Below are 17,479 nucleotides of genomic sequence, written 5' to 3'. Positions count from 1 at the left end.
TACACATTTCTATTGATAAATGTTCGCCCATGTACACAATTACAACGATACAGTGCAGTAAAAGACTTAGGAGTTACTCTTGACCGTACACTTGACTTTCATGTACACCATAACGAAATTATTGATAGAGCGAACTGTTGTGTTCGGATGGCCGAGAGTATACAATTTATATTTACACCGAACACGTAATAAACAATACACAATACTTTATTACACGATCAGCCCTTGTGTTCCCGACGGTGTCCCACGAGCGTCTGGCGCTCTCTCGTCTGCTAACCGCTCATCAGTCACTCAGTGGCTGCATACGTCCTTAACGCCGAATGTAGGGAGCCTTCCACTTCGTGACCACAACATCTCCCCCTTTTTAATAGCGTAGGTACGGATCGAACCGACGTGGAGCTCTTCTAGACCGAGAAGAGCGACGTGGTGAACGTTGATGCTGAGGAATGGATCGATGTGGGGGAAGAGATGGCGGCTCAGTTGGAGTCGCCACTGGCGGTGCATGTTGTGTTGGATAAACATCTGGGAGCACTGATGGTGTAACGGGTATGCTCCAGGAATCCAATAATACATCCAACGGTAATGGATTGAAACGTTCCGTCATGGGACCCTGGCTGTTTAATGGTCCACGCCTTTTCAGTTGATTAATGTGTCTAATGACGCTGCGATGACCAGTCAGTACCTCGTAGGTAACATTTCCACGTTTCCGAATCACTCTTCCTGGAACCCAATGCCAATTGTTCCTACTATACGCCTTAGCATAGACAAGGTCATCACGCTCGAACGATCTTTCATTCCCTTCTCTAAAATCATGTTGAATTTTCCTTGGGGGACGGAGTAAATCAAAACACGTTCGTATAGGTCGTCCAAACATAACTTCAGCAGGTGTTTTGTTTTGCTCTAACTGAGGGTTTGGCGTGGTTCGATATGTCTGTAGGAATAGGTCCAGTGCTTCCTGCAGCGGTGCTCCTCCTACTCTTATCTTGGTTAACGAGCGCTTAAACGTATCTACGAATCTTTCTGCCTGCCCGTTTGATTGCGGATGAAACGGGGCAGACGTAATGTGATGCACACCATTACTCAAACAGAACTCTGAAAACTCACCGCTGGTGAATTGTGTGCCATTGTCGCTCACCAGTGTCGTGGGCATACCGAAACGCGCGAACAACCCTCTCAAGATGCTAACGGTTATGCGGGCTGTGATACTAGCCGTCCGGATGATCTCTGGCCACTTAGTATGCGCATCGACTACTACCAAAAAATAGTCTCCATCTATTGGGCCCGCGTAGTCCACATGGACACGCTCCCATGGCGTTGTTGTCTTCGGCCACGGCAAAGGATCAGCATGAGCAGGAGATTTTGCTGCCAGAGCACATGAATGGCAATTACTGACGAGATCGATGATGTCTTCATTTAACGACGGCCAAAACACATAGCTACGCGCAATCGCCTTCATGCGCTGGATACCAGGATGTCCTCGATGAAGCTGGGACAGACATTGCTTGCGTAGTTTCTCTGGTATTAACACTCTCTCTCCGACCAAAATACATCCTTCCACCGTTGAATAGTCTTCCTTCCTGCTGTGATAACGAGATGAATCTGCGCCAAGGGCAATGTTACGTGGCCACCCGTTTTTTATGTAGTAATGCAACTTCCTTGCTATAGGATCACGATTCGTTTCTCGAGCGACCTCTCTAAAACTCAAGGGAAACGTAACTAAAGCGCTTGTTGCAATAGACTTTACATCCATCTCTAGTGCAACAGAAGCGATTACACAATCCTCATCCGGTTTATCATGCTTGTTAATTAGCCTGGAGAGTACATCGGCATTTCCGAATGATTCGGTGCGTACATATTCAATGCCGAAATCGTATGACAATAGCGTGAGCGCAAAACGCTGCAAGCGGTTGGCAGTGTAGACTGGGATCCCTTTTTTCGACCCAAAGATCCGCAGTAGTGGACGATGATCTGTCTGAAGCTGGAAACGCCTTCCAAATATCATCTTGTGGAATTTCGTTACCGCAAAGATGATTGCCAGTCCTTCACGATCTATTTGGCTATATCCTTCTTCCGTTTTTGTAAGTGCTCTAGAGGCGTGTTGAACCACACGTATGGTACCATTGGGAAACATGTGGCTAATAGTGGCACCAATACCTATTGATGATGCATCTGCCGATACTATTATTTTATGCCTTGGATCATAATGCGTTAACAACAAGTTCGATGATAGCAAGGATTTAAATCTTTCAAACGCTCTTTTACAATCGGCGGTCCATCGAAATTGTGCATTTGTCTTCAATAAGTTATCCAGTGGATATCGCAACTCTCGCATGTTTGGGACAAATCTGGCATAATAATTTATGGCTCCTAGAAAGGATCGGACGCCGCTCACATCTGTTGGTTCTGGAAGCCTTTTTATGACATCGATCTTCGCTGGATCGGGGCGCAATCCGTGGGTGTCGATGATGTAACCCAAATATCTTAGTTGCTGAACCTTAAAAGCGCATTTTTCCGATCGAATGCTGAATCCATACTCTTGAATTCTTTTCAAAACTGCCATTAAATTTGCTTCATGCTCTTGTTCAGTGGCTCCTCCGACAATGATGTCGTCCATGTAACATGACACTCCTTTTACACCAGCCAGCATTGTGTCGATAAGCTGCTGGAACGCTGCTGGAGCAATCTTAATACCAGGCGGCAATCTATTGTAGGTGAATAAACCTCGATGCGTATTGATGGTGAGTAAAGATCGGTAGGCAGGGTCGATTTCTACCTGTAAGAAAGCATCGGATAGATCAATTTTGCTAAATATTTTGCATTGCGATAGTCTAGCGAAGATATCTTCAGGTAATGGTAAAGGATACTCATGTTGCTGCAACGCGTCATTTAGTCCAGTTGAGTAGTCCCCGCAAAGCCGAATGCTGCCGTTTGCCTTGCGGACGACGACGATAGGTGCTGCCCATTCAGAGTAATCCGTTGGAGATATTATGCTCATCTGCTCTAGTCGATCGAGTTCCTTGTCGACTAACTCCTGTACTGCATAAGCTACCGGTCGCTTTGGGCAAAATACTGGACGAACGTTTTCCTTCAGCTGCAGTTTTACACTAGCCTTTGTGCACAGACCCATGCCATTGAAGACCTCTTGAAATCTCCGCTCAACCGTCTTAGAGTAATCCTCAGATGAAATATGCCTACAAAAAGCATCCATGGGGGTAGAACCAAGTGCGAACAGGTCTATTAAGTCTGTTCCGAGCAATAGTATGTCTGCCTGTGCTACTCTTAAAGAAGCCACATGAGTTACGCTTCCGATGGTAACATTCGCTTCAAACTCTCCTAACAGAAAGAGTCCGCTTCCTGATGCTGTTCTTGCGCTAACTGTTCGTTTTAGTTCAGGCTTTCCAAGACGTTGCCATACGTTTCGATTAATGATCGTTATATCAGATCCTGTGTCGAACTGCAATCGAGTGCTTACATTATTTATAAAAATATTGATATATTTTCGCCTTTGCTGAACATTCGTTGTATTCACCGAAACCACTCGTGATGAAAACTTGTTTCTGTATGTTGGACTATCTGAATAACGTTTCGGTTTTGGACAGTAACCGTCTCTATGACCCTTTTTCTTACAGACACGACACACATTCGACTTAAAAGGACAATCACGCGCCCAATGATTTTTTCCACAAAGCCAGCAATTTCTTCCAGGTAGGGTTTGAGGACGCTTATATTCGTGCTTTCTGCTCTGGAAATTTTGGCGCTCAGAAAACTTTGGTTCGTCAGTTTTCTTTTGCACAGCGAAAACTTGTTCGGTTGCTGCTTTCTCGATCATAGCACTGTCTTTTTTTAAGTTCAAAATACGCTGGCAGTCTGCTGTTAAACTTTCCAGTGTTGTGTCGTTTCGGTCGTCGATCTTTCCAAGTAGACGTGTTCGAATCTCGACGTCTTCTTCGTCCCGCAGTCCGCATACGTATATCAGACACTTGAATTGTTCCTCAGTTAATTTTCCAATTTCAAAATCTACACAGGCTCGATTCACACGACAAGAATATGCCAGATAATCTTCGCTACGTCGTTTCATTAGGTTCAAGCATTTATAACGCCTATGCAACAATGACTCTTTCACTCCGAATAACGATGACAGCTTTTTTATCGTTTCGCTGAACGAAAAATCACGACAACTCTTTGGCAATATGAAATTGGCATATCTTTCATATTCTGCTGCGCCCAGTTTTCTTATGAGGAGCCGCACTTTTGCGCTATCATCCAACCTTGAAGCATCTCGTTCAAACAAATCCTCATATCGAGCAAACCACGAAGCAAAGGTCATTTTTGCTTCCTCCTCGTAGTGGAACTCCTTTATGTGGTGCGATAAAGAATCGAGTATTTGCTCTGCAAAAGGTGCGGAAGTTAATACATTTTCTGGGGGCTTGGCAATTGCCGAATTATTTTGCATTAATGTGAGTTGGCTTATCTGTTTCTGCATTAAAATGATCAGTTGCATCATTTGCTCCGATGACGCTGCTTGGTGCGATGACGTTGCTTGGTGCGATGACGCTGCTTGGTGCGATGACCCTTCAACAAAATTCTGCGATGGCGCTGGATTCTGGTATGCTGAGGGCATTGCACTTTGTAGATTTGGTGGCACTGCTACTAATGATGGCTGCTGCGGCTGCTGCGGCATACTTGCTGCACCGGGAACGCTGTACCAATTTTGCGATGCTCGACGCTGCTCTTCCGATGGGGGCTGATCTCCTGGGCTGTTCATTCTTCTCCGCTTCCGTAACGAAGGAATTGTTGCAGTACGCACAGAACACCCGATAAAACAAATTAAATACGACCCGAGACACGGTACAATCACGCGACGCACATACACACGCGCGACGCTAGCACGAGAGTTATAGCAATGACTGACACACGCATAACATGTAAACTTTACTCGAAAAACTCCCAAAAGTCTATTTTGTTTTCCTCGTCGCCACTGTTGTGTTCGGATGGCCGAGAGTATACAATTTATATTTACACCGAACACGTAATAAACAATACACAATACTTTATCACACGATCAGCCCTTGTGTTCCCGACGGTGTCCCACGAGCGTCTGGCGCTCTCTCGTCTGCTAACCGCTCATCAGTCACTCAGTGGCTGCATACGTCCTTAACGCCGAATGTAGGGAGCCTTCCACTTCGTGACCACAACACGAACAAAATGCTAGGATTTATACGCAGACAGTCGAGAGAATTCTCCGACCCACATTGTCTGGTCGCACTTTACAAATCACTAGTCAGATCCATCTTAGAATACTCCTCAGTAGTTTGGTGCCCATAGTCGTCAGTGCAGAAAAAATTCACTCGTTTTGTCTGACGGTTCACACCCTGGCGTAATGTGGCAGCGAGACCTAGTTATCATGCCCGGTGTTTAATTTTTGGACTCGAGTCTCTCGCTACTCGTCGCGAAACGGAGCAAATCATGTTTATGAAGAAAATCATTCTAGGAAAGATAGATTCACCGGACCTTTTAGCTAGAGTTAATTCCCACGTACCTGCTCGTAATTTAAGAAGCTATAGGCTACTAAGAGTTGAGCAAACTAGACGTGCATATAGCGATAATGAGTCTTTGATTGCGATGGCTATCAGATTTAATGCCCACTATGACTCTTTTGACTGGAATTCCCTGTGTTAACCTGTATTTCTTTCAGTGATACTCTTTGTTATTTATTTTGTGCTGATGTTACATTATACCGTGATGCTTTATGTTGTTTATTGCTACCCTAGGATACTTAGATAGTTTATAAGATCAGTGATAAGGCCAATGATGGCCAATCACTCAACCAATACAAATACACAAATAAACAAATAATAATGTTTTGCCGTTCCTCTTTAATACACATTTTTTTTATTTTTATTTGTAGTTTGCTTTGAGAGTCCGGTGTGAAATAGTTCACAAGCCTTAATGATACTAATATAAAATTAAATGTGTGTTATACAAATCTTAATCGCTCTTTAAATTTCAATGTTGTGTCGTTACAGGGGTTTTCAAGACACTAGCCAATCTGGCCCGATTGCTGGGTTATGCAAGATAATTTATGGAGTATTAAATAGCTTTGGAATGCGTGCAAAAGATTTTTGAAAAGACATGGCAAATTTCAGGTGACTCCAATCGGCACATTAAGCGAAACTTTTTCAGGACCCATGTTGATCCTGGAATTTTACAGAACTTAAACTGCTGCAAGAACTTATCAAATTTATTCATATTTGGTGTCTCATCAAGTTTCGACCAGGCTATTTGTACGCCGCTTGAAATGTTGATCAACGTCATTCAATGCTACAAATTAGGCCGCTGCGTGTTGTTGTTGTACAAATCGTCATTAATACAAAGCGCTGGACAACATTTCTCCCCATCTTTTATTGTCTATCCATTGATGTGTAACGGAAAGCGGGGCAAAATGGGCGTATGGGGCCAAATGGGCACCCTCTATTTAAGCATTATTTCAAAACAAATATTCTTTCCAATGCTCAAAATGTATTCATTAGAGTGTTCTGTCAACACCATGTAAGTTTCATAACCCTAACATAACAAATAACCAAGAACAATGCAAAATAAGGTTTAGTAGCATAGTGATGTAATTTTTGCCACTTCGAAAATAAGCTCTAACCAGTGTCACAGGGATGCGTTGAAGTTGTACATGAAAGCGAGGCGATTGAAGGCGTATTTTTATTAACATAACAAAAAATACAAAAATGCTTCACGTGGGGCAAAATGGGCAGATGCTTTTGACATACGGCGCTTGGTGAGGCTATGGTATTGTATTTGTCGCCTCAATAATGATATCAGGCACAGATACAAAATATTCGATTTTGTAGATTAAAAGGTGTAAAAACTGTTTTAATTTTGATAACATATTTTTGGAAATTTTTTAAGGGTTTTCCTGAACAGCAAAACAAAAGATAGAACAAAAATTCATTTCACGAAACGTGCGCAAAAGCACAGAACTAAGCGCAGTTGTTGTGGACCATATTGCCCCAGTATTTTGACTTTCATAGTTTGTTTAAATATGCCCATTTTGCCCCCGGGCTGTGCCCATTTTACCCCGCTTGTCAAAATTGCTTCATGTAAAACATCAACTTTTATTTTATATTGTTTTTATGTTTTAAAGTTGTTTTTATTCTATTTGGCAATTTTAATCCATAGATAAATGGTGGAGGCATACAATAATGAAAGAAAAATGTGTTTTGTGGAATATTCAAATGAATATTCAGTAAACTGCTTAACATGCCCATTTTGCCCCGCTTTCCCCTACCACCCACTAGCTTATACCCGCCGCTGCCAGGGGCATACGCGTTCAATGAAATTACAGTAGAGAGTACGGAAAATGTACCCTGACCTTAACAATAGTTGGGTTGAATTTTATCCGTTTTTTATTACTTTTAGTATAATTTTTTTATCAATTTGGCTTCTATTATACAGGCAATTTTAATCCATAGATAAATGATGGAGGCATATAATAATGTAAGAATAATTGAGTTTGTGAGGATAATGCTCGCAAAACAAGGCGATGTTATCAGCATTACATTTTCATAGCCAAAAGTAAGCAACTTCAATAAAAAAATTAAAAAAGTAATATAATAATAATATCGATTGAATAGACTATTTTTACATTTCCAGAATATCTGCACCGATGAAGAGTAAAAACGCGCGAAACGCAAAATCCACGCTACCTCTTAATTTGGGAATACACATTCAAAATCCGTTACCCCGAGAACAATATAGATATCGCTTGGCATTTTGGCCTCACGCTTCACGTGAAATGTCCTTTATTGACGTCGATGAAATTGGAGAAAGCCTTGAGGATATATTCAAACAAAACAACACCCAATTAACCGATTAAAAAAGCAGCGCATTTTTCTCTACGGAAAATCTTGGTCAAGTTATCATTATCAGCATCGGGTCGGATCATAGTAGGTTCAATAGCCGACCCGAACTCGCTACTCCAACGAATCGGAATCGCTTATGCTTTCTTGCACTTACCAGAATCGTTGCACCTACTGAACGTACTTTCGGGTCGACCTTTACGACTCCGGGTCGCTTATGAATGGGTCCGATCCGGTAGGTTCGGGTCGACCCGCTCATCACTAATGTACACCATGAAATAAAATAACACGACTTGTTTTTACCAAGATAACATACAGAAGTAAATAAACTACCATGCTTTCACCACCTCCAACCAAAGGGTAAATGTGTATTCTTTTCATTTGTTTTAATCAGGTATAATTTTTAATCATATGTATTTTATTAAAACCCAGAAAAAAATTATATAGCTAGATAGTGTTTGTTGTATGTATCCTTTAATTAGAAATGTTATGTTGTTTTGAACCTGTAATGGTCCCTCTATACCTACTGTTGCTCAACAATTGTGTTCTTTCCCAAACATGATACATTTCAAAGTTTTTTTTTGCTCCGATGTTCAATACAACATGCCAAGCATTCGTAACACCCTGCAGGTTTTCGATGCTCTGCTTGCTGTTTCAAATTATTGGCAATTATGTATCGGCTTTTTATTTGTGATACTGTTGGTAATAGTATACATGTAACGGATTTTCTGAGGAGCTTTACTTTAATGAACATTTTTTGCGTAATATTTAGTCGATAGAATACTACCCTTCTAGTACCTAGAATATCTAAAAAGCGGAAGAACGATGGTAAAATCTTCCGTATTTCTATCAATTCTGTGCACGTTTAGGTGAAAGTTTACAAACCAGATTTTAAAAAACTGTATCGCGTTTACCTCGCTGTAGCAAAGATGCTGGTAGATGAATCTGCCGCTATCAGTGATCTGAACGAATCTGCTCTCCAGGTGCGGTGCAACGCAATAATCAAAACAATTACTCAGCCTTGTTTTGGTATTCAACGTTGCGCATCTGCTCGCGCTGTTCTCTAAATTCTCGCTGATGCTCTCGGTGTTCGCGCTGGTCGCGATGGTGATCGCGATGGTGTTCACGTTGTTCCCGTCCCTCTCCACGGTTCTGATTACCGCGGTTACCACGATTGCGGTTGTCCTGGCGACGATTGTTGTTCCAGTTCTGATTTTGATTCTGATTGCGATAATTCTGGCGATCGCGATTGTATCCCTGGTTACCGCCACGCTGGAAGAAGTTTCCTTGCTTCATTTCGAAGATTCGTTCGTTTGCGTCCACCAGATTGGTCACTTTGTCCGCCAGCTGCATCGAAAGGGCTTGTAGACGAGACGGTTCAGAACGATGCATCACGATCGTTTCGGTAGGATCATCCAGTGATGCCATTAGTTCTTCATTGATTATCATTTTGCTGATTAACGAGTGGACCTTGCTTTTCGGTAACTTGAACATGTCGGCCAAGTGTGGTACGCTGATCGATGCAAAGACATTCGAGTATGTGAACAAATATGTGCGGAGCGATTCTTCTTTAATGAATTTAATCATCATTTCACGAACGCGATTAGCTTCGTAGAAAAGATCCCACACTTTAACATTCATCTTTTTGTTGACAATGAAGTTGGCACAAGCATTCCAATCGCCGTGCCGCATTGCCTTTGCAGCAGCAACTACATGCTCGCGCATCGATTCCGGTGGTCCAACCAGAGACTGTCGCTCGGATGATCTCAATTGCTGGTAGAAAGTCTTACTGATCATTCTACGACGCGCATCGAACTCATGAGCCGCCATGTACGGAATCTCGAGCAGCATAGCAGACACCAGATATACACACTCGAGCAGCTCCAAGTTAATGTGCATGTGGAACGGCATTTGACGTTGCTTCTCGATTTTTTCTTGTTCAAGCGAACGTTCGTGTTGACGTTGTGGTACTAGTCCTTGAGCGAGTAATTCTTTCGGTTTACCCGTCATCATTAAATCTACCAGACACAGGTGAGCATCCTTGATATTGCCGTGGCGGAAGGCACACAACCCTAGGTTGGCCATCATACGATTGTAAAGAATCTGGGTTGCGGGATCGGAATGATGGATTGTTTCCTGCAGGTGCGACATCAGCACTAAATCACGCGCCTGGAACCAGTTATCATGCAATGCATGATGAAATATGTGCGAAAGGATTGCACGTGTGCGTAACCGATCCGTTTGATCCTTGGCATAGATGTAACGACAAAGTTTATCCATCTCTTCAACCGACGTTATGGTGTTGGCTGGCAGTTGACCCTTTCGTTTTTTCAAGACTTCCGGGTCGAATTTGTAGTACAGATGATCAATCTTGCGTAGATAGATGCGGCAGATTTCCATCTCATTACCGAGTCGCTCGACGTAAGTGACAACCTGTTCTATTATGTTCGTGACTGGGACCTCATCCTTCAGCCGGTCAACGTACTCATTGCTGTGCGGATCGCATTCTTTTAACAGTTTTGTGAACTCGTCATCCAACCGTTCCACTGCGGTCAGCATGCAGCCTCGTATCTTGAACGGTGCAGTATCGTACTCTTCGTATTCATCCAAGATCGACTCGGATAGATGCACATCCTCGTGAGCCAGAAGCAGCTTCAGCAGTTCTTGAATTTCTTCCAATAGTTTACTCCAGTGTTCCAGTTTCATCGCTCCAGATACTTTTGGATTGTAGTCGAATATGGCAGAAACAATGTTGAAACGAATTTTCACCGCCACCGCCGGGCCAAGATTGTTGGTCTCGGCCACTGTACGCAACTCACGAAGAAACTCAATCTGCATTTTTCGATCAGTACGTTTTTTACCTCGGGCAGCCATCACTTCGTTCAGCTTGTTTACGACCAGCTTCGTGTCGATTTCTGCATCCTTGGCGAACATTTTCGGCTGCTCGGAAGCACCGGACCTTGTTCCGTTCACCACCTTCCAACCTTCTTCCTCCTCCTCGTTCTCATCAAACATTTCATCTTGCTTGGGTTTCTTCTTCTTGCTCAAAGTTTCGCCCGTTTTCTTCTTCTTCTCTTTCTTAAACGCATCGTCACCAGGTACACCGGAAGGTGTTGAAGAAATTTCTTCCGTACCCTTCTCTGGTTTCTTCAAGAACCGGTCGCGAATGCTGGTGTATTTAGCATCCTCGTCGGAAGAGGTGCTGTCCGAGTCGGAATCGCTGCCCCAGTCCGACGAATCGGAATCCGCCACAGGCTTAACAGGTTTGACCTTCTCTGGTTCCTTTTTGAAGGATACCGCTTTCGGCTCGACTTGAACCACAACCTTCTCCTCTTCCTCATCGGACCCCTTTTCGTCTTCGCGTTCATCATCCTCTTCCTCTTCGGCAAAATCTTCTGGAGCGGCGCGGAAACGCTTCATATCCGACTCGAAATCTTTGATGTATTTCCTGAATTTTTGTCGCAGAGTTCCTAGTGCTTTGTTATTATTCTTCGAGAGATTTTTGCGACTATCCTTGTCGTCCCAGCTCTCATTAACAAAGTCCTCAAGCTCGGCAAGCGCACGAACGACAATACGAGGCGTTACGCCATTCTCTTCCTTCATAACTACCGGCAACGCCTTCGTATACGCTCGCATAAATTCCTCAAAGCTCGTCAATACACTCGACATATCCTTGATCTTCTTATGGTTCCGGATACTCTTGATGATATTGGAGAGGTCTTCATAGCGCTTCTCCTTCTTCGATCTTACGATGCGCTTGACGTCCTCCTCCTCATCACTGAACTGTATGGTTTAAAACAAGATCACATTGTAATAATGCAGTACTAGCATTACATTGCAATCAATAACTTACCGTGAACTGAGCCACTTGCTGACGAATTACTGGCTCGCTATCAGAAGAACTGTCGGAATCAGAGTCCGAACCACCGGCGAAGAAACGAGACATCGTAACACCAGTTAAATTTTGCCTGCGGAAAATAGAGATAGTATACAGTTGAAATGCCGTTGCTAAACAAGATGCGGAAATGTCGAAATAAAATATAAATATATTTTGCACACAAAAAATGTCGGAAATCATCTTCGGTTGAACAAATGAATTGAACTGCAAGTGCCGAAAAGGCAGATTTTATAGGTTAGGAATTATCATTCATGGAATGTTCACAGCAGCTGCCACGCACTACACATAAAAAGTCAAATAAATGGTTATATTCTGCTTGAGCGAAAAAACTCATTTCATCAAAAGATTAGTAACACATAAAAATAAAGTAAGATTTTCATTGCTTTTCAAAATTATATGGAAGACTCACTTTTTACACAATTAATATAGCTTTTGTGTCACACGCACACGTCTAGTTCGAAGGACTGGATCATTAGCTGTCAGTTCCGAAAATAACATCGCATTTCGGTAATGGTCTTTTACACAAGACGAACTTGACAGTTCGCGCGTTCGATCTCTTACCCCCTGTTTACACATGCCAATCGCCAGTAGCGAAACCATCGAACTCCTGTCAAAATTATATGGAGTTGAGGATACGATGGGTTCGATGGATGGATTTTCCATCACTTGCGGGTATCCAGTAGCTCAGTTTCGAAAGGTTCGAGAGGGCTAATGAAAACACACGGTTAAAGCTCTTTCACCGTTCAAATAGACATAGAGCGACAACGTCGCGCGCGACAAAAAGTAGCTCAAAATTTAACTCCGCGTAGATCAAAGTGGCTCCCCAAGCGCCACAGATTAAGCTTAAACGACCGGAAAATTGAATATCCATAGAAAAAAAATGAAAGCTCCTCAGCTTCATTGGTTTGATCAATAGATGGCGTATTACAACTCATCATTATATTGCTATCCTTTTCTTGCAATGTGTTTCGACAAGTTGCATTTTATTATGACCTATATACCCTTCTAACTTTCCGAGCAAAAATCTATATGAATGGTCGTGTGGTCAGATTCGTGGGTATCAACACCAACGACCATTACTCAAATCTCACTTGCTTCAGTACTGGTGGTTTCCGTTGGAGTTTAGTATTTAAACAATCGTATCGCCGTTCTAGTTCTAGCGATGCATAACTTCAATGCGAAACCATACAACAGTACAGAGGAAATGAGAAAGCTCTCCTCCAAGCGATGAAGCTCAACTGGTTGGGGTATCCCACCAACAGATAGCGCCACCAGCTTTTTTGCTATTTTTAGAATGCATGAGTCGTTTGGCGTCTGCTAAACGAAGTCTTTCTATATTCCGTTTAGGTAGAGAACTTGAGTCGTTTAGAAGCCGTTTAGTGGTCGTTTAGTGGATTTGTGGCACTTGGGTCATTTGGCCTGGTCATCCTGTATGCTTTTTGTTTAAAACCAAAGTGGACTATAGACCCTGTGTTTACATTAGCCCTCTCGGACTTTTCGAAACTGAGCTACTGAATACCCACAAGTGATAGAAAACCCATCCATCGAACCCATCGTATCCTCAACTCCATATAATTTTGACAGGAGTTCGATGGGTTCGCTGCTGGCGATTGGCATGTGTAAACAGGGGGAGAGGAGGTGTCTTCCGAGCGTTTGGAATGTTGCCATTTTGAGTTTCAGTTTGACAACAGCCGTCGATATTTGTATACAGGCAGCAGCCGCAATATAACGTGGAAAATGCCGATTTATAAAGTGTGGATGCAAAATACAAGTTTTTAGTGCTATACAAATATTTGTTAAACGAAAACAACTCATTTATCATACCCGTATACCAGCAACATTCGTCGCATTTGACAACTGCCGTCGATCCTGGTTTTGTGCTTTTTTCTAATGGCCAGATGTTCTGTACGACGACACCTCCTTTCTACCCACTTTGGTTTAACCTTTAAGTTGGCAACCGGATACCCGGGTATTTTTTTCAGCTTCGAACTGCAATAACTTTTGATTCATTGCTTTTATTGACCTGAAATTTTCCGTAGCCTCCCAACTTTTAATTTATGATTTTTTGGTGCATAAGTTGTAATTTTAAACAGCCTGTAAGTATTTTATTTTGAATTTTTTTTAACTTTACCACGTAAGTTGGCAACCAGCATACCCGGGTATTCCATACATTTTGTATGGAGAATGACGTTTCTCTTCTTCCTCTTTTCGTATTGTGCTTATTTTCGAGTCAAATTCAAGCGATTCCAAATTTCAATTTGAACGTTATTTTTATAATAAAATGAAAAAAAACTTAATAAATAAATGAAATAGAAGAGAATATATGGTCGGCATTACTTGCTTACAGCATTAAAATATAGAAAGCATTGTTTACCTATGAAAATCGTTAATTTTTTGCACCAAAACGTGTGGAATACCCGGGTATGCCGGTTGCCAACTTACGTGTGTAAATCTGGTTGCCAACTCTACGGTTAAGTTGGCAACCGGATACCCGGGTATTTTTTTCAACTTCGAACTGCAATAACTTTTGATTCATTGCTTTAATTGACCTGAAATTTTCCGTAGCCTCCCAACTTTTAATTTATGATTTTTTGGTGCATAAGTTGTAATTTTAAACAGCCTGTAAGTATTTTATTTTGATTTTTTTTAACTTTACCACGTAAGTTGGCAACCAGCATACCCGGGTATTCCATACATTTTGTATGGAGAATGACGTTTCTCTTCTTCCTCTTTTCGTATTGTACTTATTTTCGAGTCAAATTCAAGCGATTCCAAATTTAAATTTGACCGTTATTTTTATCAAAAAATGAAAAAACTTAATGAATAAATGAAATAGAAGAGAATATATGGTCGGCATTACTTGCTTACAGCATTAAAATATAGAAAGCATTGTTTACCTATGAAAATCGTTAATTTATTGCATCAAAACGTGTGGAATACCCGGGTATGCCGGATGCCAACTTACATGTGTAAATCTGGTTGCCAACTCTACGGTTAACCTTTAAGTTGGCAACCGGATACCCGGGTATTTTTTTCAGCTTCGAACTGCAATAACTTTTGATTCATTGCTTTTATTGACCTGAAATTTTCCGTAGCCTCCCAACTTTTAATTTATGATTTTTTGGTGCATAAGTTGTAATTTTAAACAGCCTGTAAGTATTTTATTTTGAATTTTTTTTAACTTTACCACGTAAGTTGGCAACCAGCATACCCGGGTATTCCATACATTTTGTATGGAGAATGACGTTTCTCTTCTTCCTCTTTTCGTATTGTGCTTATTTTCGAGTCAAAATCAAGCGATTCCAAATTTCAATTTGACCGTTATTTTTATCAAAAAATGAAAAAACTTAATGAATAAATGAAATAGAAGAGAATATATGGTCGGCATTACTTGCTTACAGCATTAAAATATAGAAAGCATTGTTTACCTATGAAAATCGTTAATTTTTTGCACCAAAACGTGTGGAATACCCGGGTATGCCGGTTGCCAACTTACGTGTGCAAATCTGGTTGCCAACTCTACGGTTAAAGCATAAAAAAATAGTTTAAAATGTGTTCAAATTTAATGATTTGAGTTTTGAATCAGTCTGGGTCATAAACAAACTGGATAATTCGATTGTTTCGGATGAAGCAGAAATGTCGCGAGAGACGAGTGCCTCTGTTTGCATAATTGAGCTACTTTTTGTCGCGCGATTTAGCTTACTATTAGAATTATTTTACGTGTTGTTGAAGGTATTTTATTGAAAAGAACGAAGAGTTTAAAAGTGTTTGTGTACAGGCGGTCCCCGAGATACACGGTTAATGGGGACCGAAAACGACCGCAAAATACCGCGTAAGTCGAATCTCGTGATTTCCAGCTAAAATATCACTATTTTTTGTGCAATTTTACTAGAAGGGACTGTTTTTATTCACTTAATTAATTATTTGATATGATTCTGACTAAATATAATAGTTTTAAATCGTTACAAATGGTTGTTAACATTTGATCAAAAGGAAATTTATTCGGCATTTTACAATTGATGTGTCAAATCAGTACAATTTGCCCAAAGAACTGTCAAATAAAAAAAAAACCACGTATCTCCGAATCCGCGTATAGGAGGTACCATGTATCTCGGGGACCGCCTGTATTCGGTAAGTCGCCAGAAAGCTTGTTTGAAGAAAAGTTCTCACCCGTTCTGTCAAAAAGTTACGTTCAAATTTGGTCTTAAAAAAGTCTTTTAGTCTTTGCAAGTACACACTAGTGTAGGGTCATACGATTCATTTCACGACCCGACCCGGAGTCGGGTGCGAGCCAGCCGGAATCGATTCCAACCCGTGGGTGCAGCGGGTGCGCTAGGTCGGAGTCGAAATCAAATCCGACCCGCGGGTGCAACGAGTTCGGGTCGACCCGATAGATCAGTAGCTGCGAGGAAGCATAAGCGACTCCGACCTAGGTCGGATTGAACCTACCTTGACTCGACCCGACCCGAACTCGCTGCACCAACGGGTCGGAGTCGCTTATGCTTTCTCGCACCTACTGATCTTTCGGGTCGACCCGAACTCGCTGCACGCTCGGGTCAAACTGAACCTACCGCGGCCCGACCCGACTCGAACTCGTTGCACCAATGGGTCGGAGTCGCTTATGCTTTCTCGCACCTACCGGAGTAGTTGCACCCACTGAACCTACTTGTACCTTTCGGGTCGACCCGAACGACTCCGGGTCGCTTACGGATGGCTCTGATCCGATAGGTTCGGGTCGACCCGCCCATCACTAGTACACACTTGAACACAAATAAAGGCAAAAGGGTAAAAGTAAGGCTCAGCCCTCTACGTTACGCTAGCGTTTCGCGTAACGCCAGTTTACCACAAACCCAAGCAGCATTTTTTTGAACGCCTGTTTTAACCGTCGTAGATGAGCAAATTGATAGATAATAATGTCTAATAATCGAAACTTTATGAATGTTCAGCAATCATTCATTAGGTTTAGATTCATTGATAATTCATTAAAATAAAAAAAAATTATGACTATTACCTTACTATATTTGATATTCATTAATGTTATTTAATTTAATAATTACTTTTAAAACGATTAAAATATTAAAATGCTTATACATTTCTAAGCCCACTGTTGGTGTAAAACTATGATTTTAAAATTATAATCAATGTGCAAATTTATTTATTGACCTAATTCATCGCCCTTATAATAGTGCCTTTAAACTAAATGTAATTATGATTTAAATTGGCCAGAAACGTAGATTTCATAGATAATAAATACATGTCATATATTTAACCTAATTAAATATATTTTACATATTGTTTTATTTTCTACTTTTGGAAATGGTACTCCAACTTAAAGCTTCAAGAGTTTTTTTGAACTTTTATTGACTATTTTTCATAAACTATAGTAAGGACAAGGAGGCGCGTAGTAGGCGTTTGTGAGTTTTAGCTTTCACAATGTCTTTATTTTCACCCAAAGATTAACGAATGTTGAAGTTCAAGTACGTAAGCAAATCTATTCAGTCAACCAAAGTACGAAAAAAAGATAAAAAGATAAGAACTACAAAAAAGGTTCGCCTATCGCTCTCTGCCAACTCGTTCCCTGCTCGCACACTTGCCGAATGCCCTGGCATGTCCCGAACCCGAACCTCTTCCCTTTCGGCCTCTCGAGCACTCACCCACACACACGTGTGGGTGTTCATCGCGTTTCGGCCACGATCGGGTTCGCCCGATCATT

The 17,479-nt window shown here is 41.6% G+C and overlaps 2 protein-coding genes across 2 annotated transcripts; both read right to left on the bottom strand.

Annotated features, from left to right (window-relative positions):
* Window positions 1–186: 186 nt before the first annotated feature.
* LOC121593298 (uncharacterized protein K02A2.6-like) lies at window positions 187–5,191 on the bottom strand. Its single transcript, XM_041915543.1, has one exon. The coding sequence runs from the start codon at window positions 4,763–4,765 to the stop codon at window positions 365–367; it is 4,401 nt and encodes a 1,466-aa protein (XP_041771477.1). The 5' UTR covers window positions 4,766–5,191; the 3' UTR covers window positions 187–364.
* Window positions 5,192–8,524: 3,333 nt separating this feature from the next.
* Window positions 8,525–12,286, bottom strand: LOC121592901 (eukaryotic translation initiation factor 3 subunit C). The gene is made up of 3 exons (XM_041914802.1): window positions 12,176–12,286; window positions 11,722–11,836; window positions 8,525–11,651 (listed from the first exon to the last, which is right to left on the bottom strand). Exons 2-3 carry the CDS (start codon window positions 11,812–11,814, stop codon window positions 8,880–8,882), a joined length of 2,865 nt encoding a protein of 954 aa, XP_041770736.1. The 5' UTR covers window positions 11,815–11,836; window positions 12,176–12,286; the 3' UTR covers window positions 8,525–8,879.
* Window positions 12,287–17,479: the final 5,193 nt, after the last annotated feature.

Source organism: Anopheles merus, chromosome 2L, assembly GCF_017562075.2.
Source record: "Anopheles merus strain MAF chromosome 2L, AmerM5.1, whole genome shotgun sequence".
Classification (NCBI taxonomy): Eukaryota; Metazoa; Arthropoda; class Insecta; order Diptera; family Culicidae; genus Anopheles; species Anopheles merus.
The sequence above is the reverse complement of the archived record's forward strand: the minus strand, read 5'-3'. Positions and strand labels throughout refer to the sequence as shown.